This window comes from Oncorhynchus nerka, linkage group LG20 (genome assembly GCF_034236695.1).
Source record: "Oncorhynchus nerka isolate Pitt River linkage group LG20, Oner_Uvic_2.0, whole genome shotgun sequence".
Classification (NCBI taxonomy): Eukaryota; Metazoa; Chordata; class Actinopteri; order Salmoniformes; family Salmonidae; genus Oncorhynchus; species Oncorhynchus nerka.
The window spans coordinates 65,598,540-65,623,744 of NC_088415.1; the positions used below are offsets into that span (position 1 = coordinate 65,598,540).

A 25,205-nucleotide genomic window follows, 5' to 3' on the forward strand; every position below is an offset into this window, starting at 1 on the left:
GAGCACTTTTTGCCAGTCCTGTCTGGTCCAGCGACGGTGGGTTTGCGGCCATAGGCGACGTTGTTGCCGGTGATGTCCGGTAAGAAACTGCCTTACAACAGGCCTTCAAGCCCTCAGTCCAGCCTTTCTCAGCTTATTGCGGACAGTCTGATTGTCCGTTCCTGGTGTAACTCGGGGAGTTGTTGTTGCCATCCTGTACCTGTCCCGCAGGTGTGATGTTCGGATGTACCGGTCCTTTGCAGGTGTTGTTACACGTGGTCTGCCACTGTGAGGACGATCAGCTGTCCGTCCTGTCTCCCTGTAGTGCTGTCTTAGGTGTCTCACAGTACGCACATTGCAATTTATTGCCCTGGCCACAGCTGCAGTCCTCATGCCTCCTTGCAGCATGCCTAAGGCACGTTCACACAGATGAGCAGGGACCCTGGGCATCTTTATTTTGATGTTTTTCAGAGTCAGTAGAAAGGCCTCTTTAGTGTCCTACGTTTTCATAACTGTGACCTTAATTGCCTACCGTCTGTAAGCTGTTGGTGTCTTAACGACCGTTCCACAGGTGCATGTTCGTTAGTTGTTTATGGTTCATTGAAGAAGCATGGGAATCAGTGTTTAAACCCTTTATAATGAAGTTATTTTGATTTTTACGAATTATCTTTGAAAGACAGGGTCCTGAAGAAGAGACATTTTTTTTTCTGAGTTTAGAGCAGATAAAACTATTTTTCTATACCTTGTAGGTTGAGCAGAAGCTTATTTACTGTGTGTGTATTGTCCAAGTCCCGAACATAAATGTCAAGATATTGCTGGCATTTGACGTGAGGAATTCTTTTCCATCAGAAGACTGTTATTGCCAATTTCAAATATATTTTTTTGGGGGTGGAAAACAATGCTTCCATAGACACAGCATCACTATCACCTGTGGTCTTCAGAACCCCCCCCCTTTCCTCTCCCCCACCATGTCTAATGTCCATTTTGCTGTCTGTTTGTGCCACACATGGGGTTCGAGATGGAACCATTATGTTTCCAATGTGAGGAAGCCATTGTCAAAGTCCTTGAACATTTGATTGGCAGCCCCTGTCTGTCACCCAAATCTGAGATACTATGAGCACCAGGAAATGATGGGAAGGCAACAAATGGTAGCGATTATCCAGCTGGCGAGTTCACACTTTCAGTCTTTCATACGGCTCTGTCCATTTTTCTGTCTTTTACACGGCTCTATCTATCTTGGTCCATGATAGTGGTTGTTAGCCTGCACTGCACTGAACTAGAATGGCCTGATAGACAGGTCTCTCACTGGATATTTATTGAGTGAATGTTGTTCACTGCCCAGGTTTTCTGTGTTTGTCTTAATCCAAGGACACTGTTTTTGAGAGAGATCTCTGCAACCATTACCGCCAACAATCAGATGATATCATCTATCTTATTTTGCACTGATTATTTCCTGTGGGTTGTTGTGGCCTCATAACAAAGAATTCACTCTTAATTCTATGTACTTGTCTCTGCGTCTGCATCTGCATGATGTTTGGAAAGAATAACATCCCGACCCAAATGGCATACTGAACCAACCGAACAAACCAAAGCAATTCTCCCATTCAGAGTCAGAGCCAGACTCCTTCATTCCCCCCCTTTTCCCTTCCTTGAGTTGTGATGATTTGTTCCATTTCAAAAGTGTCCTGAAGACCGAGAGGCTGCAGGCAGAGAGAGAGATGAGAGGGGAAAATGAAAGAGAGAGGTGGTAGAGAGAGAGAGAGAGAGAGAAAGGGAGGGAGAGAAAGAAAGAAAGAGCTAGCGAGAGCAGGGCTCTGTTGTTGATCAGCCAAGCAAATCAGATCTTGATGATATTTGGAGAGCAGAGTTGTGATTGCTGATTGCTCTGGCAGTTTTAATTAGAGAGTCGTAAGCAGCCTGTCTTCTCTCTGCTGAACACAGTTAACTATCAAACATACTTAAATGGAACAAATAATTACTTTGTTGATGGTTAGAGTAACAGAAAAAAGTGGAAATGTTTTTTGGCTGTAGGCCCTAATTAAATATTTAATTTTATGTGATTGCAAACAGGATTTTGTTTAAGGTTTTGAGTAGATGATGTACTTGATGTACAGTATATGCTATTTACCTCATGGTAAATAGCATATGATGTGCTGTATCTAACCCTACCCATCTTAATGAGGGAAATAATGTCATATCAAGCAGGGGAAAAAACGATGTGAAGAAACATGAAAAGATTCCTTTGAAGTTTAGCGTACCATACAACATGCCTATAGGAAACCCGAGCTGAATCTTAAACCCAAACCCTTTCCAACCAATCCCTGCTTGCTATAGATTGAACGAGGCTTATTTTCAGCATGCAGGTTTGTGTCATGCGCTCCTGGACCTTTTGTCAAGACATTTTAATTACAGCCGAGCCTGGGTGTAATTGATCTGGGCTTAAAGGGATTTCTCTTTTCACCGAGAAAGGCCTAGTTGTTAATACAGGCCAGTGAATGCTTCCACCTCCACTTACAGCCTATACTTCAACTGTTATGGTGCAAACAAAGAGATGCACCGCAATAGGCTGATCTTTCATTCACTTCCAGTGCCGTTATTTAGTTTAATTTAGTTACTCCTCCAGTGGGTAGCTAGCTTAGCAGTTAAACCAGACTGAAGGCTGCGCAGTGTATAGCAGGCTAGCACATCAGAGTACATTCCCTTTACAGTTGTTTAGTAAGGCAGATTCTGTACTTGATGTGTAATGAGTAAATTGGCCTCGGAGGAGTAGGTAACCCATCAGAGTACCGCTGGAAGTGAGACTTGGTCTTCGCCCAGTTCATCTTTAACTGCAGCAGTGTCACATCTGTTCAGAATGAACGTCCTCCTCCTTTGCCACCTGCAGTGTCCTCCTCTTGCGTTCCTTCTCTTACGGCGCACTTCTTCGCGCTTTCCGTGTTGTCACCCGCCATTTTAAATGTTTTATCAGCCTGTTAGATAATGCTTCCCGATGACGGTGAATTATTGATGGCCTTGTTCCTATGAGTGAGACAGGGCAGGCTTTTAACTCTCTGAGCTGCCTGCCTGCCGCTGCCGACCTGCTGGGTGTCTTCAGAGGTAACTAAGGGACACTATACAAACACCCAAAGGAATGATGTAGGCCTAATGGAGGAGGAGGAGAAAAAATAAAAACCTGAGGGGGGGGGGGCTGAAAATAAAATAAAAAGAGGGCAGGGCGTCTTCTGTTCCAGACCCAGTCTTCTATTACAGTATTGGGCTTAGCTACAGGATAAGACACATTTTGCAGCGAAGGAAAATCTCTGAATCCCCCGCAGGTCTCTTGCTTTGTTTGAAGCATTGAGAAGGACTATAGCTGTTTCTTATTTCTCGATTTTGTCTGTTGTCTGAATGGAAGACAAGTTACATTTTTGAAATTCAGAAAATTGACGTGTGTGTGTGTGTAAAAACTCAACTTACCATAAAAATGTCCATAAGAAAATGGGCTGGTTTAAGTATGACCCAGCGGTCTCTTGTAGGAATCTCTTTGAAAGCGAGAATTAAATGATTAGACAACAGAGTAAACAGGTCAAACCAGTTTCTTATTTCCTCTGGGAAATGCATATGTTTTATACAGGAGGGTTCAGGATGGGAAATGAAATACAGTAGCTCTAACCTTTCCCTCACTTAGCTAACTAGCTAGCACCAGTGATACAAGTTTACATTCAATAGATATACAGTACCAGTCAAAAGTTTGGACACACCTACTTGTTCCAGGGTTTTTCTTTATTTTTTTCTATTTTATACATTGTAGAATAATAATGAATATATCAAAACTATGAAATAACACATATGGAATCATGTATTAACCAAAAAAGTGTTTATTTTTATATATTTTTTAATATTTGAGATTCTTTTCCTTGATGACAGCTATGATTTGTTTTTGGTTGCTACATGATTCCATAAGTGTTATTTCATATTTTTGATGTCTTCACTATTATTCTACAATGTAGAGAATAGTAAAAATAAAGAAAACCCCTTGAATGAGTAGGTGTATCCTAACTTTTGACTGGTACTTGGGCTTACATACTCCTTTTGTCACACACTACCTTCTACCTCACTAAGAGTGTAGATCGGGGATAATCAACTAGATTCAGCCACATGCCAAACATTTTTTTCTTCTTGAGTGGAACATAATTACAAATCATTTGTAGACTGTAAATTGACCGCAAGAAGCCGAAACAGATATGTTTGACTATAACATAATAATTTCAAACCTTGCTTACATTTGTATAGGATCAAATGTCTCTTTAGTATGAGTGGGAACAGATTTTTTTAATTTTTAAATTAAGATCACTTTGATCGTATTTCCCTGTGTTTTTAATCTTTCATGTCCAACAAAAATAAACAAAACACATTTTTGGGGGGGGGCTCAGAAAACTATGGGGGTCACCAGTTGGGGAACCCTGGTGTAGATAGATAGGTAGAGGCACAGGTGTGCTGCTACAGAGCATGTCTACAGCAGCGTGTGATACAGGACCTTCAGGAAGTATTCACACCCCTTGATTTATTTCACATGTTGTTGTGTTACAGCCTAAATTGAACATATATTCTTTATTCTAACATGTATTCTCATCTACACACAATACCTCATTATGACAAAGTGAAAGCATGTGTTTTGGAATATGTTTTTATTCTGTACAGGCTTCTTTCTCTTCCCTCTGTCATTTAGGTGAGTATTGTGGAGTAACTACAATGTTGTTGATCCATCCTCAGTTGTCTCCTATCACAGCCATTAAACTCTGTAACTGTTTTAAAGTCACCATTGGCCTCATGCTGAAATCCCAGAGTGGTTTCATTCCTCTCTGGCAACTGAGTTAGGAAGGACACCTGCATATTTGTATTGACTGGGTGTATTGATACACCATCCAAAGTGGAATTAATAACTTCACCATGCTCAAAAGGGATATTCAATAAATGCCGGTTCTTTTCGAGTCGTTTGAAACTCTCCCTGGTCTTTGTGGTTGACACTGTGGTTGAAATTCACTGCTTGACTGAGGGACATTACAGATAATTGTATGTGTTTGGTACAGAGATGAGGTAGTTTTTCAAAAATATTTGAAACATTATTATTGCACACAGCGTGAGTCCACGCAACTTATTATGTTACTTGTTACGGAAATGTTTACTCCTCGCCATAACAAAGGGGTTGAATACTTAATTGACTCAAGATGTTTCGTTTTTTGAATTCATTTGTAAAAGATTGAAAAACATAATTCCACTTTGACATTATGGGGTGTGTAAGGCCAGTGAGACAAATGTAATCCATATTGAATTCAGGCTGTAACGCAACAAAAGGTGGAAGAAGTCAAGAGGTGTGAATACGTTCTGACGGCAGTGTGTATTTAACCTTGGTAGGTGTGAAGTTCCTACCACATTACCTGCAGGGGAATCGATCTGTTCGTGTCCTGCAGCCAATGTTCTCACCACGTTTTCACATTTAACAAACGATTGTTTGTGTGTGTATGTGTGCGTGTGCGTTAATGCCCGCGATCCGTGCGTATGTGGAGGAGTGCGTGAGCGAGAGAAGGAGAACAAGGTGCGGAGGAGGAGTGGAGGAGAGGAGGAGGGGGTATTTTAGTGTGAGTATATGAAGAACTGACTGATTGAAAAGAAGAGCTCTGTGTGACATTTCAGGGGTTGAGATGCTGCTCCTCTGACCGTCACTGTTTAACTCACTATGGGAAGGTCAGCCTGTTAATTTCACTACCAAGCTGGAGAGGGAAGGGGGGGGGGGGGGGGGGGGGGTCTAGTATTGGATAATGAAACTGAAATTTAAAGGCTTTTTCAACTTTTTGATTCTGATTATTTTGATTCTGATTCTTCATGGAACAGAAAGAGGGGTGTAGTATTGCTTATGGAAACCATAGAATTAGAATACTGGAATGGACTTGAACTTTCTTATGATGGTTCAAAGGTCAACCACAGTTTGCCAGTGCTCTGATAAGATATTGTGTAAAACAATGAATGTGAAGAATTTATCTGCACTGTATGTGTGTTAGCTAGCTCGCCAAACAGTTTTAGATGAATGATTTTCCAAATTAACTCCCAATATGCCAACATTCCATTCAAACAATGCAGTCAATTCACAGCCATACACTGGTTTCAATCAGTTGATGAGGGGACATAGACACGTTGTGAATGCAACAAGTACTGAAATTGTATCATATAATAGCACTCAAAGCTTTCCAAGAAAACAAAATCTGAGACATGTGTGGTCTGTTTAAATATATTTTAGAGGCTATTTATACAGAAAATTGGTATATAACCCGTATAAACTGTATTTTTAATTATATTATAATTTCATTACACAATTTCCGATACATCACATGCCTTACTTTTATTTTGCTGCATACGTAAAATCAGGAAATGCATCACCTATGCCTCTACTGCCATTCATTCCAATTAGACTATTTTAGAATTTCTCCCTGGCCAAGATGGCTGCCATTTTCGCCCCATTATGGAACTTTGAGGGTTAATGACATATGCCCCTCTAGTAATTTAATAGAATCTCTATGAATGAAACTGACATTTAAAGGCTTTTTCCCCTTCTGATTATTCTTTTTCTTCTTCAAATTCGTAGATTACATTGGGCTCATTAAGCCCCTGTAACCTTTTATAAATGGGTCTGGATGAGAAGCTAAAGGCTAAAGATGAGGAGGAATAATTTTAACAGGACATTTTTAAATGTAACATAAGTCGATGTAATGTCAAGACAGGTTCCGAACCTAGTAATTAGGCAATGATAATTCTGCTGGTGAAATATTGTAGTGGTGATGGTGGAAATTATGATGATGAGGATAGTTTTGATGGACTTTTTACAGTTCCCACAATTGTTTCTGCTCATTCAGTACAATACAATTCATACTACTCTCTGCCTTTCGTACATCAATTTCCTACTCCTATTTCTGCCAATTAATTTTTATTTGTCCGCTTTCTGCTAACCACAATATTTGACTTAGCTGTTTTCTCTATTCTAGTCGTTTTCTAAAGGCTCACTCTCTCCTCCCTCTCAATTTTGCCATCCTTCCCTCAATTTCACCATCCTTCTCACCATCCTTCTCACCAATCTTTCTCTCTCTGTGCCCGTTGGCACTCTTTATCTATCATTTCAATCTGTTGGCAGAGAGCCTTGAAATTCACCAACCAACTGTCGTCGACCCTATGAATACCATGCAGCTACCTGTTCATGTTTTCCCTCGCTCCCCCCTTCCTGCCCCTGTCCCAAAAATATCTTATCAGCTCCACAGTGCTGAACCCTCCTCCCACCTGACTGTCATGCCTGACGAGCGCCTATCTCCATCACTGGCAGCCATGACAAGTGCTCTGTCTGCACCACTGACAGAGCTAAGGAAGTGACATAATTTCCCTTAGGAGAGGGGGGGGTGGGGTGTAGCCCTAACCCTGACAGACAGGGACAGTTAAGACAAAGTGTTCCTGGGTAGCGTTGGGGTGCATAGAGGACAAATAATTATCTGGGGGGCTTTATTTTATCAGTCAGTTCCTGTAGATCCCAACTAGAACACACCCTAACCTAGTGTTGTCACGATACCAGAATTTTGACTTCATACCGTTACCAGGGTTAGTATCATGATACTCGATACCAAAATGATACCACTGCATAAAAGAAGGCATATTAGCCAAAGTCACAAAATGGCAGTTGATCCAGATTGATGTTTTGAGTTCAATATCATTACATTTTTAAATGTTTGATTTTTGAATGTGCCCATTAATTAAGCAATTATAAAATCATGCAATCACTTTGACTTGTCTAGCAATCTAACTACATAACATAATGGTAATCATTTATTTGAATGGTAAATCTCTTGATAAATTGGGTACATCAAGATGTAGCCTATAGGCCTTTTTACAATGCAGGTGAATGCATATTCAGTAGGCGTGTAGGTGTGTGTGTGCATGTGTTGAGTTATTGAGATTGTTTTTGGCTGATTCCATGGGGCTACAGATGAAAAACAATCTGTTTTCCTTCCATTTGGGACCGATTCTGCGTTTGGTTAATGATGTTTGTCCCCCATGAGACACTGAAGCCTATTTCACTTCCTCAAAATCCCCAGAATTAATCTAAGATAACTCAAGAAATCTGTAGTTCATTTTGACGTTTTGGCCGAGGATGTTTTAGTTGCACAATTCTATATCTAACTAAGGTTTTTGGTGCAGTATTTCTCAAGTAAAAAAAATGTGCCACATGTTTTCTTATGTAAACAGTCAGAGCTGCAGGGCAGGCCTGTCTCACTGCTATTGGATAGAGAGCAACACCATAGCTCTTCACCCCATGTTCGTGGGCAAATGGACATCGTCTAATCAAAACCTAACCCAAATTTTCCATGGTGTGACCCACGGGTGTTCCAAACTCTGCTTTAGAAAAAAATGACTTTAAGACCCAAATGATCCTATTTACAATTTGTAGTATAACATTTTGACATTAGAATAACTGTTTCGGACTCATACCGATGCCCCATAGGCCGTTTTCAAAGGGATTTGTTGCTTTTTGAAGTCAGTCCCTCTTTAAGACTCAGCAGAATACCACTGCTGGCTTGCATCTGAAGCTAAGCAGGGTTGGTCCTAATCGGTCCCTGGATGAGACTAGATGCCAGTAGGAGGCACTCTTTCCTCTGTTCTAAAAACAAAAATATCCCAATGCCCCAGGGCAGCGATTGGGGACATTGCCCTGTATAGAGTGCCGTCTTTCGGATGGAATGTTAAACGGGTGTCCTGACTCTGGTTACTAAAGACCCCATGGCACTAGGGCCTCCTGAGTGGCGCAGCGGTCTAGGGCACTGCATCGCAGTGCTAGAGACGTCACTACAGAACCCGGGTTTGATCCCGGGCTGTATCACAACCGGCAGTGATCGAGAGGCCCATAGGGCGGAGCACAATTGGCCCGGTATTGTCTGGGTTAGGGGAGCGTTTGGCCAGGGGGTGGGCTTTACTTGGCTCATCACGCTCTAGCGACTCCTTGTGACAGGCCGGGCGCCTGCAGGCTGACCTCGGTCGTCAGGTGAACAGTGTTTCCTCTGACACATCACTTAAGCAGCGCGGTTTGCCGAGTCATGTTTCGCCACCCGAGCCCGTTGGGGAGTTACAGCGACCAGACAAGATCAAAATTGTGGAGAAAAAGGGGGCAGGGGTGTTAACTCTGGTGTCCTGGCTATATTCCCAATCTGGCCCTCATACCATCATGGCCACGTAATCATCCCCAGCTTCCAATTGGCTCATTCATCCCCCTCCGCTCCCCTGTAACTATTCCCTAGGTCGTTGATGTAAATGAGAATGTGTTCTCAGCCAACTTACCCGGTAAAATAAGTGTAAAACAAAAAGAAGAAAAAAAGACCCATGACTTCACTCACAGTCAGTTCAAGGTTCAACCAAAGATGATCTTGACTGGGAGAGATGTGAGGCGGGGGAGACTAAGTGAATTAATTACGTTTTTGGTGACAATCAGCTTTGAAATGGTTATTATCGTACAAAAAAGTCCTGGGTAGTGAATTGTTAACTTCAGCTGTAAACTAGCAAGCAAAGTTAGCCTACAAAGCTGGAATATTCCGGTGTCTTCTAGCAATGTAAAGTGTTCTAGCCTATAATGAACATTATTTTGCAAACAGTAATTAACCGTTTCAACATTTCTACATGCCGTGCTGCATTAGTCAAGTGTGTAAACTTCTGTGCAGTATAAGTGGTGATGTAGCCCAGACTCCCAGTGAGACTTGATCCTCTCTCAATCAATAGACGACGTGAGACACATTTGAAGTATCGAAAGTAACAACAATTCTAGTTCCACACCATTTGTCATGTTCTTGTTTATAAAAAAGTACCAAAGTTTCAGGTATACCTGCAACACTACCCAACCCAAAGCACCTCCTCTCCCAACATCTTCACGTTGTTATTTCTTTCTTGAGTGTAGGCTGTTGTTGTGGGGTGGACAGTTCCCCAAATTAGTTAGTCAGAGAGGGCTAAAGGACTGAAGCATTGTGCCTGTGAGGTCCAGACTGGAACACAGACAGAACACACATGCCCACATCTTTATTTCAACTGAAAGCTTCAAGCTTACACCAGTCCAGGACTACTTACGTGCTCTAGTTGTGTCCCAGTCTCACTTGATATGTATATATGCACTCTTTATTTCTCTCCCCTTCCCTGGCACTAACAATTGAAAATAAATTAACATTCCTGCGGCTTTATTTTGTCCTTCTCTAAGCCTGTTGAGAGTACTGGGGGGCGAACCCAGCAGGTCAAGCCATACTCACAAGCTGTCAATCATTCCCAGTGACCCTCCCGCCCATTTCTTTTTCCTCCCTTCCCATTCTTCTCTCCCTCTCCTCTTGCTCTCTCTCTCTCATCTATTCAGTTACTACCTTCTTAGAAAACCCTGGACCCCCACTCTCGCTCTCTCTAGATTCTCTCTCTCTCTTTTGCTATCTTTCTCTCTCTCTCTCTCGTTCTCTCTCTCTCTCTCTCTCTCTCTCTCTCTCGTTCTCTCTCTCTCTCTCGTTCTCTCTCTCTCTCTCTCGTTCTCTCTCTCTCTCTCTCTCTCTCTCGTTCTCTCTCTCTCTCTCTCTCTCTCTCTCGTTCTCTCTCTCTCTTTCTCTCTCTCTCTCTCTCTCTCTCTCTCTCTCTCTCTCTCTCTCTCTCTCTCTCTCTCTCTCTCTCTCTCTCTCTCTGGGCTACTCTTTTGCCGGTCGCCTCCAGCTTGAGGCAGCCACAAGCTTTGTCAAAGAAGTTTCACATTCATTCAGCCTGCTGCTGCCCCAAACAGCCTCGTATTTCATGCTAGGACATGTGGCCTGTCTCTTTCCCATCCATTTATTCTAATTACATTTTAATTGCTTGCCTTCCCCCTTTTGAAATGCTTGCTTGTTTTTTTTTCTCCCTATCATTCCTCTGATAACATGAAACATTTGTTTGCACCGTGGTGTTTTTTTTCTCGATCCTCCAGACTGATGATACATTTGTCTCCTCGCTCTTCTCGCTGTCTTATGGGTGGGAGAGAAAGAAAAACAGATGTTCTAGACGTTTGCACGTCATTTTTCATCCCCTGTGATGGATTCTGGGTGTCTGGGATGATATACTGTTAATAGAAAGAGCAAATACAGGAAGAGATTCATTCCTGTAGTTCCTTTATGGGGGAACATTGAGCAAAAAGTACAGATGATGAGTTAATAACGTCTAATGATTCTAGAAGATTTCAGGATTATTATTGAAGTCGGTTAAGGTTAATGTAGCTGGTGACAGTAAGTCATAACTGGGTCTGGTATACAATTGTTACTATAGCTGCTGCCATGGCGATGATGGTATTAAAACGAGATGTGATTATTCCTTCCTGGTTGACTAACAAGTAACCTCAATAATTCCCTCGCTGCTTGGAGGAGCTGTGCTGTAGATCATTTGTCCACATAAACACACCATCTCCCAGGGGTTAACTACGCCTCACTTACCTCTTTAAGTCATTTTCTGCTTGAGGAAGCTACCCGGCACCTACCACAATCTTCCCTTCCTTCCCCGACGTAAAACTATGATACGTCTGTCAGCACTCGCAAAGAAATGTCTTCATGTTAATCTGCTAATCCTTTTTTTATCTCAAGTCTGACCAAATCCAGTCCAGAAACCCCGCCAAACAAAACGGCTGGTTGGGGAGGAGGGAGGGGGGGGGGGGGGGGTGAGCTTAAGGGAGAAAGGGAACATGTTACTCAGCGGGGCGACGGTGCGGGTGGGTCTGAGTAGTACTGAGTACTGTGCAGGAGGAGAAAGGGGCCCCGGGGCAGGCTGTGCGGGAGGCAGGGAGGGAACCCCAGGCCCTGCAGGCCCCTCGCCCCCTGGTGTCTAGTTGGGATCAGCGGTTGAGCCAGCCCAGCAGGGCAGAGGGGTTAGTGGGTAGGGGGTATTGGGGAGGGGTGTATCCTCTACCCCATAAACCCCCTGTCTCTCCAGTCTCCACCGGTCAACCACCATGCGTCTTCCATTAAAGCCCCCCTTCCTTAAACCCCCTGCCTCCAGGACTCATATTTGTGGATGATAAATGTGTAAAGCGCTAGGGGAGGGCGGCACAGTCACGGGGAGGGCGGGGGGGACTGAATGTTAACCATTTTTCTGGTCTCCTGCCTTAAATGCATCTGCAGGGTGACAGGACAGGCCTCACACGTCACTCAGACACCAGAGTACCAGCGATTATTAGCGAGGCTCACGTTGTCTTGGGCCGCTCTGAGAGGGAGTAGCGTTTTCACTGCCACTCCACTGTGTTATCTGATCTGGTGGCCTACTGCGGCTGGATAAGTCATTTCCGGACAAATAATCACATCTCACTCTCTCTGTCTCTGTGTCTGAAAGCACCACCTATCTTCTAACTGATATATCATCATAGCCTCGCGTGCGTTAGCTTGGCGCCGCACAGTACAACAGTTTGTGGCAGATTTGACCTCGAAGCAAGATGAATTACCCTTGGGTCTGTAGACTATGTGCACTATGTTTAGTTAGCCTGTTAAAAACAGGACTCTCCAGCCACCCATAGAGCCATTTTAAAGACTGAATCCATAATGGAGATTTAAATGATGACTCTGTATGCTAATGCATATAGAAGTTCCCACAACACAATGCTTTTTGTGTGTGTGCTGCCATAAATATATCTTAGCAGTGCATTAGTGGAGCCCAGAGAGTGATCAGAACCGAGTGCTGCCCTGCTCAAATTTAGGTTCATTATAAAATAATCAGGGTAGTTGAGTGTCTCTGGAGAGGAGAACACAGAAACGTAAATGATCCTCTCGTGGCGTCCTCCACACTTCAAAGTGTAAAATGCTGCGTACTGTGTTCCTGATGACATGTCTTCATGGACAAGGTCACATTGTGGAAGTTAAATATAGGTAGTACATCATGAACTAGGTTAAGTCATGTGTACCGGATAGTAGTCTCTTTGGTGTGTTTGTTTTGTTTTTGTGCAGGTCAAGGTGTGTGTATGTGTATTTGCTTGCATGCGTGTGTGTGTGTGTGTGTGTGTGTGTTCTTGTTTGCTAACATGTACACTACCGTTCAAAAGTTTGGGGTCACTTAGAAATGTCCTTTTTTTTTTTTTTTTTGTCTATTTAAAATAACATCAACTTGATCAGAAATACATTGTTAATGTTGTAAATGACTATTGTAGCTGGAAACAGCTGCTTTTTAATGGAATATCTACATAGGGGTACAGAGGCCCATTATCAGCAACCATCAACGTGTTCCAATGGCACGTTGTGTTAGCTAATCCAAGTTTATCATTTTAAAATGCTAATTCAATTAGAGGCTCAAATTGGCAGGAAACAAAGAACTTTATTCTGAAACTATTCAGTCTATTCTTGTTCTGAGAAATGAAGGCTTTTCCATGTAATCAAACCCATAAATGCTGGTGCTCCAGATACTCAACTAGTCTAAAGAAGGCCAGTTTAATTTCTTCTTTAATCAGAACAACAGTTTTCAGCTGTGCTAACATAATTGCAAAATGGTTTTCTAATGATCAATTAGCCATTAAAATGATCAACTTGGATTAGCTAACACAACGTGCCATTGGAACACAGGAGTGATGGTTGCTGATAATGGGCCTCTGTACGCCTACATAGATATTCCATAAAAAAATCTGCCGTTTCCAGCTACAATAGTCATTTACAACATTAACAATGTCTACACTGTATTTCTGATCAATTTGATGTTATTTTAATGGACAAAAAATGTGCTTTTCCTTCAAAAACAAGAACATTTCTAAATGACCACAAACTTTTGAACGGTAGTGTATATGTGACATGACCTCCGTCCGGCGTATTTGACTTGTATTCTAACAAGTCTCTCTAGTGTGTGGAGTGCGTCTTCTGGGAGTTGAGCCTAACCTTAGCCGAGGCAGACAAAGCTGGCTGAGCTGTTTGTGGTTCCCTTCAAGATAAGGAAGAAGCAGACAAAAGTACCTCACAAAGAAGCTGTGTCTCTAATGGTGTCCTGTCTGAGTCTGTGTGAGTGCGTTGCCTGAGCAACAGGGTCCTCTCTTGTGGGTATAAGGCAGTAGAGCTCTGGGGAGGAGATTGAGGGAGGCAGGGAGTGGAGGGATAAACGGGGTGAAGGTAGTCAGTGTAAACACTAATTCGCTACATGGAAAAGATGAGCCTATAGCCCAGGGATGAGTGCTCTGTCATCCTCTCTTCTACCCAAGAGTATTTCCTGTCAGAAGCGAATAATAAACACTAACGGTAGTCTTGATAGACTGAATAGCTCCAGTATTTCGTCAAACCTCTCCATTTGCCTGTCTGCATGGACTGAATATCTCACTATCTGACTGGTTTGACTGATGAATGTTTGTGGTCATTTTGGCAGATGCATATATCCGAAGTGACTTACTGTTATCACACATTTTCAGTATACATTTGTCTCGCCATGAATATTCACCATTTGTACTGTGTGTTGAATATTTATGGTAATGCATCGCTCAAACCCATCTTGAAAGATGGCAGCAGTGATGACATAGGCTTTGTGATGATGATGTTGTCTCGATTTGCAGCAGTACCCCCCTCCTTTTCACCCCAATCTTCCTCTCTGTATTTTCAGATGAGAAGATGACTGGTGAGGCTTCTCCTAAAACCACAGATCGCTGACTACTCCAAGACTCCTCTGTTTTTTCGATTCTATATCCTACAACCACAGTTGTTAACTAGAGGGCATCTGGAGACCTCTCCACACTCTGCAACAATGGCTCCTGCAGCGTGGAGGTGTTTAGTTCTCCATTGTCTGCTGCTCACCCTAATTCATTTCCATTGTTCAGAAGGTAAGTCCTTACTTGTCTGGATTTGAGTCCGATACATTGTGTGTGTGTGTGTGTGTGTGTGTGTGTGTGTGTGTGTGTGTGTGTGTGGGTGTGTGTGGGTGTTCACTGAATGTGATTGTGTTCCATGAAAGTATGTTTGCAGTCTTCTAATGGGAGTGAAGAGTTGTGTTATATGGTGAATTCACTTCCAAGATATTTTACCATTGAAGGTTCACAATAGCACAGGGACTGAGTTGTTGATCTGAGTGCAGTGCACCGAGGCTTTTGTAATTCAGAAAACCCCATTCGTATTTATATGCAACTTGATAGGATGATTCTGTTCAGTCCTTGCACCTGGAGGCTTCAATCAAAGGAGATGGCGTTTTGCCTAACAGAAGAGTTTTTGGAAAGAACTACTAGTGTTTTTTTGTGTTTGTTTTTCATGCTACCCAAAGGCATCTTGTGATTATTTTTTATTTTATTTTTTCCATGCCTTACTTTAGATTAGTACGTTTGGCTGTCATTACAAGTTTGTCAAACTATTCTCTCTGATATGTTCCCATCGGAGGCATTAATATCGGTTGGTTGGTATTTCTGCTTAATGACAATCATTACATGTCTGTTCGGTTTTACTCTCATTGTACTCAAATCACATGCTAGCGTGCCAAACATTGATTACAGCCAAACGTCAAAGCGTATCAACTCCTGAGATTTCTTTTGAATTAAATATCTCTTTGTCATGTTTCTATTTCACACTTTCATAGATTTCAATAGTTTTTTTTGTTGTTTTATATATAAATCTAACTGTGAAAGATGATTTGTTAACTAAAAAGAGATTGGGAATGGAACAGTCGAAACAGGCACAAACATTCAGAAGGAGACTCACTTTGTAGATGTATAGCATTTGAATACGATACTAAATAACTCAAATCTTTTTCCCAAGAAAACAAACGACCTCAGAAAAGTTTGAAGAATGGGGCTTCTGATTTGAGCTGCGAGATGGTCTGGGCTGAACGGTCCCGGTGATTTTCTTCTCAGGGCGAGTTCCTGCTTTGGTATGCAGAAAGTCAAGGTTTTGGGTTTCACTTGACGAAGGCGAGGGCTCTCAGGCCTATGAATGCAAATTTGCCCATTTTTATCAAAGCAGGAATGTGTGTGGGTTTTCACATTGAAAACTATGTCGGATCCATCCGTACGCCACTCACCTTCACCCTGTGTGTGTGTGTGTGTGTGTGTGTGTGCCATTTTTTGAAGCATAAACCACATTTCCATGGATGTCCGACCTACAAAAGGCCCCTCTTAAAAACGACTTCCTCTTTTCGGTGAGGAGAAGATAGTACTATGACGTGACTATGTACACCCAAAACAAAAACAGTCCTTTTTTTTTGAAAAATCTTTAAAGACAGATGTATTTTTTTATATTTTTAATCTTGTTTTTTGGGTTATTGAATGCTTATTCTAGGTTTTTGTAACTAGAAGAATGGAGTCGGCACAAATAGTTGTGACTGTCCCCTCATTCCATCGAGTTAATTAGCGCTTATGAAAAAATGCCATTTGGTGGGTTTTCTTATTAGCATAATAGGGACATCATTGGAAACCATGCTTCAGTGCATGTGGTTTTTATATTCAAATATAGCTCTCTGATTCTCTCTCTATTTCTGCGCACTGCTTTTTAAAAAGTTCCAGTAATGACTTCCGTTCTATGTTTGCACTCGTGTCTTTTTATTGCTGCCTTTTCAAATCATTGTCTAACTTATATATTGACTAAGTATATCATTCCTGGAGCAGCAAACTGGGTCAGGGATGGTATCATGTTACCCAAGGGTGGTTTTAGACCGCCCAGCCTGTAGATATGAAGATAGAAGGTGACAACCAAATTCAGACCTAGCCAAGCAGCCAACCCTGCAAAGGTAGGGCCGAGTTCCTCTCACAATGGCAGTTATTATGAACTTCAAAGAAAAGAAGCCAAGATTTTTTTGGGGGGGGGGGGGGGGATTATGGTCTGTGGTTTATTTTGTGTAGATATTGTGTAGCCGTCGTTCTGTTGATAATACCAGGAGTGGAATAGGCCCCTCAACCGAAACATCCAAACGTGTATGAAACAGAAAAAGGAAGATAAAAGTTGTTTCTCTTCTTTGTCTGTGTCATCTCTTTGTGTAGATGGGGATTAAGTATAATTCAGGAAACACTGTTTGTTTTGTTCCCAACAAGTGTTTGGATTGGAGGCGATATTCAGTTTCTACACCAGGTTCTGTCTATTTGACAAGCATATTAAACTGAGGTGTCAATGTTTTGTCTATTCAAATACCAGCCTTTGTGAAAAGTGCCGAAGGGCTAAAGCAGACAGTGGTGTAATTATTTTTGACCTAGTTTATTCACATGACCCTTGTACATATTGAGAATTAGACTAACTTTTTCAGTCAGTGAAAATGGCCAAAATGCAGGCACTCTCATTCACTCCTAGTAGACATGGAGGGCTTCCAATTTTACTTAAACTATTTGCACATCATTTGAAATTTCACATGCATTGGACTGCATTGCTTTCATTAGCAGATCTTGCCTAAAAGTTATTATATTGTTCTATCAACTCCCATACTTGAGTGATTTTATTCTATCAAGATGGTTATAAGGGTCAACTATAGGTCCCAACTCATCAAAAATGATTGGACTCGAGCCATAAGAAAGCCATGGCTGTGTATTGATGGAATGGCCTCCCATGTGCCACACTGGTATTTCCAGTTGTCAGAGTGGAATGAATGGAAAGAAAGCAGCGAGCCTCGATTCTCCACACTGGCCTCCAGCCATTAACGTCCAGTCTGTCATCTGACTGATATGCTTGGTTTGGTGTTTTTATAATTCATATCTGAACGGTGCGGGTCTATGGCAGGGCTATCATGAATTATCAGTCGAGCCCTGGGAGATTCACAGATGACTGGCGAGACTGCGTGCTGTGAACATGCACACAGAACGCCCTCTGATTTATCCCTTTCCCACGGCACGTTCTGGCCCAAACGGAAGTCTTCCGTGAAACAAGACAGGTTTTATCGCTTGGACTTTCATCTAGCCGTGACCGCATGGGGGGGTGTCGCTGAGAGATGGATCTTAACCGTCACATTCTCAAAATGTTTATTATACTGCAGTTATCATTATAATTCAGTCAATATTGGCTACAGCATATGTAGCAATGCTTTCCCCACACAATCCTTTCCCTCACAATGCTTTCTCACCATGTCCACCTTTAAGATGAAATGTGTCTTTTTGAATGTAACCTTGCAGAATTTCCCATGAATAGGAGAAGCCGGTAAACCTAGATACGATTTGTCCAGAAAAATGTAATTATTATGGGAAAAAGCTGTATTGAACAGCACAGGATTCAGCATTTCATTCTGCGAAAACAAAACACAATATCACCCTTGATGGGGTAATTTAGATTAGCAGTGATTTCCTGAGTGGGTCTTGGGAAACCAAGAGCAGCAACAAGAATGTTCCGGTCTGTCCGTACGCGGAGCTATGATTTAAGAGTGCAGGCCTTTGGGAGAGGAGAGGCCTAGCTTGCTTTTATTGTGTATTTAGATGTGATTGTAAAACTCCCTGTTATATGGCCCTATGATGAACAGACACTCAATCTATTAGGTTGGAAGTTAAGCCTCCTGACAGGTTGATTTCATTTGCTTAGCATGCCCCTAAATCTTGTTTGCTGGCAGCGACACAACCCAGCTCAATTCACACCCCTCCAACGTCTCAAGTGGATATAAACACACGGGACCAGACCCCAGCCTCACTTTTTTCCCACTCAAATGTGAGATCTACAGTTAAAGTAAATGGAAGTTCCTCAGACTCAAACAACCCAACTCGAATAATGGTGGTGGCAAAGTAATATTGTTCCCTGTGGTGTATACAATAGAGAGGAGTTTCAGTTTAATTGAACACCCCTGCTTGAATGTAAATTCTTGGAGTTGGTTTTCACAAGTCACTTCCTTCCCAGGGCTTACAAATGTCATGACAAAGTCATGCATTTAATCAAACGTTCATGTCTGCAATAACACGTAGGCTGTCTTTAAAAAAAAAATATTCGGCATTAATCATGTATGGGACTTTAGAATAAGGAAGATGATCGAAGGTAATAGCAATATGTCCGATTTTATTACAGTATAATTTCCAGTTCAAATGGTAATATTTACATAGAGATGAATTGAAGCCAAGAGTATGTCACATTGAATCAACAAAATACACAACATATAGCAAATACTAGACAACAAATAAGAACAAAGAAGATGTATTACAGGTGAGACCAAAGACAAGAATAGCGATGATCAGTGTAAACAATGCAATCTATCGTATTGCGGCATGACTATTTCTACCTGTGCTATTGAATATTTTAACCTGGCATTGTCAGCAATGTTCTGACATAGATTTTAATGTGTCCGGGACGTCATATTTTTAAAAGACAATTCTCTTAAGGTGCCGTCTTATCGGCTCTTAACTAACCATGCTATTTAGTTTTTTTTTGCGTTGTTCGCGATTTAAGCAGTGACTCGGTCTATAAAAAAGTTTTCACATGAAGCAGATGCTAAACTACAGGACTGTTTTTCTAGCACAGACTGGAATATGTACCGGGATTCTTCAATAAGTGCTTCAAGGACGTCGTCCCCTCAGTGACTGTACGTACATACCCCAACCAGAAGCCATGGATTACAGGCAACATTCACACTGAGCTAAAGGGAAGAGCTACCGCGTTCAAGGAGCGGGACTCTAACCCAGAAGCTTATAAGAAATCCCACTATGCCCTCCGACGAACCTCCGACGAACCAAAGCATCAGTACAGGACTAAGATCGAATCGTACTACACCGGCTCCGACACTCGTCGGATGTGGCAGGGCCTGCAAACTATTACAGACACAATCCTACCAGACGAGCTATATAACTTCTATGCTCGCTTCAAGGCAAGTAACACTGAAACATGCATGAGAGCATCAGCTGTTCTGGACGACTGTGTGATCAAGCTCTCCGCTGCCGATGTAAAACCTTTAAACAGGTCAACATTCACAAGACCGCAGGGCCAGACGGATTACCAGGATGTGTACTCCAAGCATGCATTGACCAACTGGCAAGTGTCTTCACTGACATTTTCAACCTCTCCCTGTCTGATTCTGTAATACCAACATGTTTCATGCAGACCACCATAGTCCTTGTGGCCAAGAGCACTAAGGTAACCTGCCTAAATGACTACCGACCCATAGCACTCACGTCTGTAGCCATGAAATGCTTTAAATGTCTGGTCATGGCTCACATAAACACCATCTTCCCAGAAACCCTAGACCCACTCCAATTTGCATACTGCACCAACAGATCCACAGATGATGCAATCTCTACTGCACTCCACACTGCCCTTTCACACCTGGACAAAAGGAACACCTATGCGAGAATGCTATTCATTGACTACAGCTCAGCGTTCAACACCATAGTGCCCTCAAAGCTCATCACTAAGCTAAGGACCCTGGGACTAAACACCTCCCTCTGTAACTGGATCCTGGACTTCCTGACAGGCCGCCCCCAGGTGGTAAGGGTAGGTAACAACACATCGGCCATGCTGATCCTCAACACGGGTCCCCTCAGGCGTGCGTGCTCAGTTCCCTCCTGTACTCCCTGTTCATTCATGACTGCACGGCCAGGCACAACTCCAACACCATCATTACGTTTGCTGATGACACAACAGTGGTAGGCCTGATCACCGACAACGATGAGACCGCCTATAGGGAGGAGGTCAGAGACCTGACCGTGTGATGCGAGGACAACAACCCCCCTCAACGTGATCAAGACAAAAGAGATGATTGTGGACAACAGGAAAAGGAGGACAGTGCACGCCCCCATTCTCATCGACGGGGCTGCAGTGGAGCAGGTTGAGAGCTTTAAGTTGCTGATCTATGCATAGTCACTTTAATAAGTCTACCTACATGTACATATTACCTCAATTACCCCCTGTATATAGCCCCGCTATTGTTATTTCACCCTCTTCAAAGGGGGTGACGCTCTAGACACAAACAGTTATAGACTTATATCCATCCTGCCCTGCCTTTCTAAAGTCTTCGAAAGCCAAGTTAATAAACAGATCACTGACCATTTTGAATCCCACCGTACCTTCTCCGCTGTGCAATCCGGTTTCCAAGCTGGTCACGGGTGCACCTTTGCCATGCTCAAGGTATGGACCTTGTCCGGACCTCTTTGGAGGTACCACAGGGTTCAATTCTCGGGCCGACTCTTTTCTCTGTATATATCAATGATGTCGCTCTTGCTGCGGGTGATTCCCTGATCCACCTCTACGCAGACGACACCATTCTGTATACATCTGGCCCTTCCTTGGACACTGTGTTAACTAACCTCCAAACGAGCTTCAATGCCATACAACTTCCGTGGCCTCCAACTGCTCTTAAACGCTAGTAAAATAAATGCATGCTTTTCAACCGTTCGCTGCCCGCACCCGCCCGCCCGACTAGCATCACTGCTCTGGACGGTTCTAACTTAGAATATGTGGACAACTACAAATACCTAGGTGTCTGGCTAGACTGTAAACTCTCCTTCCAGACTCATATTAAACATCTCCAATCCAAAACTAAATCTAGAATCGGCTTCCTATTTCGCAACAAAGCCTCCTTCACTCACGCCGCCAAACACACCCTCGTAAAACTGACTATCCTACCGATCCTTGACTTCGGCGATGTCATTTACAAAATAGCTTCCAACACGCTACTCAGCAAACTGGATGCAGTCTATCACAGTGCTCTCCATTTTGTTACCAAAGCCCCCTATACCACCCACCACTGCGACCTGTATGCTCTAGTCGGCTGACCCTTGCTAGATTTTCGTTGCCAGACCCACTGGCTCCAGGTCATCTATAAGTCAATGCTAGGTAAAGCTCTGCCTTGTCTGCTAGGTAAAGCTCTGCCTTGTCTGCTAGGTAAAGCTATCTCATCATCAGCTCACTGGTCACGATAACAACACCCACCCGTAGCACGCGCACTAGCAGGTATCTCTCACGGGTCATCCCCAAAGCCAACACGTCCTTTGGCCACCTTTCCTTACAGTTCTCTGCTGCCAATGACTGGAACGAATTGCAAAAATCACTGAAGCTGGAGACTTATATTTCCCTCACTAACTTTAAACATCAGCTATCTGAGCAGCTAACTGATCGCTGCAGCTGTACATAACCCATCTGTAAATAGTCCACCCAATCTACCTACCTCATCCCGATATTGTTTTTATTTACTTTTCGGCTCTTTTGCACACCAGTATTTCTACTTGCACATCATCTGCTTATCTATCACTCCAATGTTAATTTGCTAAATTGTATTTACATCGCTACTATGGCCTATTTATTGCCTTACCTCCTCACGCCATTTGCGCACACTGTATATAGACTCATTTTTTTCCTATTGTGTTATCGACTGTACGCTTGTTTATTCCATGTGTAACTCTGTGTTGTTGTTTGTGTCGCACTGCTTTACTTTATCTTGGCCAGGTTGCAGTTGTAAATGAGAACTTGTTCTCAACTAGTTTACCTGGTTAAATAAAGGTGAGATAAAATACAAATAAAAAATGTACTGCTGCTCTTTAAACATTTGTTATTCTTATCTCTTACTTTTTAAAGGTATTCTGCATGGTTGGTTAAGGGCTTGTAGTAAGTAAGCATTTCACTGTAAGGTTGTATTCAGCACATGTGACAAATAAAATAAAATTTGATTTTATAGGATGAAAGGGGATCTTGGCTCTATCAAAGGGAAAGTAGTCTATCATATATTGCATCCGTAGTGTCTGTGAAGAAAATGATTGCTATTTAGAGAATAATTTGTTGCTGACGTTGACTTTACACTGCAGTCGATTTTGTAGGAGTTTATAATAATTTTTTTTGGGCAGCATTGAATATGATATACACCCCAGATGTTAATTATTACAAAAATAATGATATAAAAATAAAAAGGAGTGAAGCAATTCAAAAATGAATTACGATAGTGTGTGTGTGTGTGTGTGTGTGTGTGTGTGTGTGTGTGTGTGTGTGTGTGTGTTTGCTTGCATATTTCTGTCAGTGGTGTATTTGTGTGATAGGTTAGTCTACATACTATTCTGTGTGTGTGTGTGTGTGTGTGTGTGTGTGTGTATTTGTGTCTCATTGGGCATGGTTTATTTCCACTATGTTTTATTAGCAGCAGCACTCTTGTTTGTGTATCTCTGTCTGCTAGGTCTGTATACTCTAGATGGTGAACGAACACCACTCTGTAGCATGTAATAGTAAATTCCCCAAGGCTAGGGAGGCTGTGCCATGGAGCATGACCACATTTTCTGTCCAGGAATTAAATGTCACCTCGGGGTGGGTCACCTGCAAACAAAAGGGCTGCTGGGCGATTTGCAGGTATAAACAGCCCGAGATAAGGAACCCTTCTACTGCTGTGCAGGAAATTGAATAAGTGTGGTTAGAGAGAGAATAAAGTCCTCCGAAACAGGGGTCTGAGAAACAGAGAGACTGAGAGAGAGAGGCACAAAGAGCGTTTTTGTTTGCCTGGTACGTTATCAGCATATTCCTCCGTTGAGTGCGCAGGGCTGCCAGCCCGCAATGGCTCCTCATCGAAGTGAAGGAGGGGGGCAGGGAACCAGGAAGCTGTCTGTCATCAAGGTCTCCCCATCTGGCCAATCTCTTATCAGTGGCCAGGCTGCTTGTTGCTCGTATTGACCGGTGGAGGAGTGGAGGGGGCAAGGTCATCACAGTCATCACACTCTGGTCAATCAGTGGTCAGTCAGACAGTGTTCCAGAGATTGTCCGCCTGTTGGGTTGGGCTACTGCATTGGAATGTGTTTGGATTCTGTTTGTCTCTCACTTCATTGACCAAGCTCTAAAAGGGTCACCTACAACGACCGTATATGGGATGTCGGAATGTGATTTCTATAAAATGATTATACAACGGGTGGGTCTAATCCAGAATTCTGATTGGTTAAAAGTGCATTCCAGCCGGTGTCTATTGCACAAGTTACCACTGGCTAAATCTATGACGTTAAAATACCTATTTACTCTGTTCCATCTGACTGTGCATCTCATCAGCCCAGGCAGGGATGTTATCCTCAACAGGATTGATGGGTCCCCCTCGGGACGGTTGAGCTAATGTAGGCTAATGCGATTAGCATGAGGTTGTAAGTAGCAAGAACGTTTCCCAGGACATAGGCATATCTGATATTGGCAGAAGCTTAAATTCTTGTTCATCTATCTACACTGTACAATTTACAGTAGCTAATACAGTGAAATAATACCATGCTATTGTTTGAAGAGAGTGCACAGTTATGAACTTGAAAAGTTATTAATAAACCAATTAGGCACATTTGGGCAGTCTTGATACAAATTTTGAACATAAATGCAATGGTTCATGGATCAGTCTAAAACTTAGCACATACACTGCTAAATTGCACCTGGGCTGGAATAATACATTAGGGTCTTTCTCTTGCATTTCAAAGATGATGGTACAATTATTTTTTAACTGTTTTTTTATTTTTATTATCTTTTACCAGATCTAATGTGTTATATTCTCCTACATTAATTTCACATTTCTACAAACTTCAAAGTGTTTCCTTTCAAATAATATCAATAATATGCATATCCTTGCATCAGGTCCTGAGCTACAGGCAGTTAGATTTGGGTATGTCATTTTAGATGAAAATTGGAAAAAAAGTGGAGGATCCTTAAGAGGTTTTGAAAATTTGATCTCCACTATAAAAAGCATCTAGACATTATCTCACATGTCTTTTAGACAAATATTTAGTTTTCAACAGTGGAGAATTGTATAAACCTTACTGTCTGTCTCTCAGACACTTGCAACAATGTTTCAATATTCAAATTCGATCTCCAACTATCCCATAGTAATGAACGTGTGGGGTTCGGGAGACGAGAGAGAGGCAGGCAGAGTTTCTCAGCCAGTCGAAATCATGAATCAGCTGACATCATTTTATGGATATATACAAAGAAATGTATATTGAAAAAAAAGATAAAACGAAGTGAAGTGCAAGCTAGTTTGTAGTTTTTCCAGCTTCAATTTGAAGTTATTGTGTTAGCTGTGTTGTTGCCTAGCTCCTCTGAACAACAGTGTCCTAACGAGAGAGCAAATTTTCTATGCCAGGCAAAATCGCGTCTCATTAGCGCCTTGTTATGGATGTATCCAAATATGTCACTAGAAAACAGCTTAAACAAATACAGCTACTGTTGTTATTCTGGCTGCACTGTTTGATATGACTGTAAGTTAGCCGTAGTTGGCTTGCTAGCATGCAAGGGATAAGAACGTTGCCAGCCAGTATGGCAATGGAACATTTAGAACGAACGACTGGGTCGCATCCATAGATATAGAACAAAAAGAATGAACGACTGGGTCTTGTCTCTGGCAACCAA

At 42.3% G+C, this 25,205-nt stretch overlaps 1 protein-coding gene across 1 annotated transcript in view; it reads left to right on the forward strand.

The window, feature by feature from the left end:
• The window catches only part of LOC115102977 (adhesion G protein-coupled receptor L2-like), a 117,758-nt gene that overhangs the window by 16,819 nt on the left and 75,734 nt on the right, over positions 1–25,205 (forward strand). Inside the window, exon 2 of the mRNA XM_065005689.1 lies at positions 14,590–14,806. Coding sequence (XP_064861761.1) covers positions 14,731–14,806 — 76 coding nt within the window. The 5' untranslated portion in view covers positions 14,590–14,730. The remainder of the gene's footprint in view (positions 1–14,589; positions 14,807–25,205) is intronic.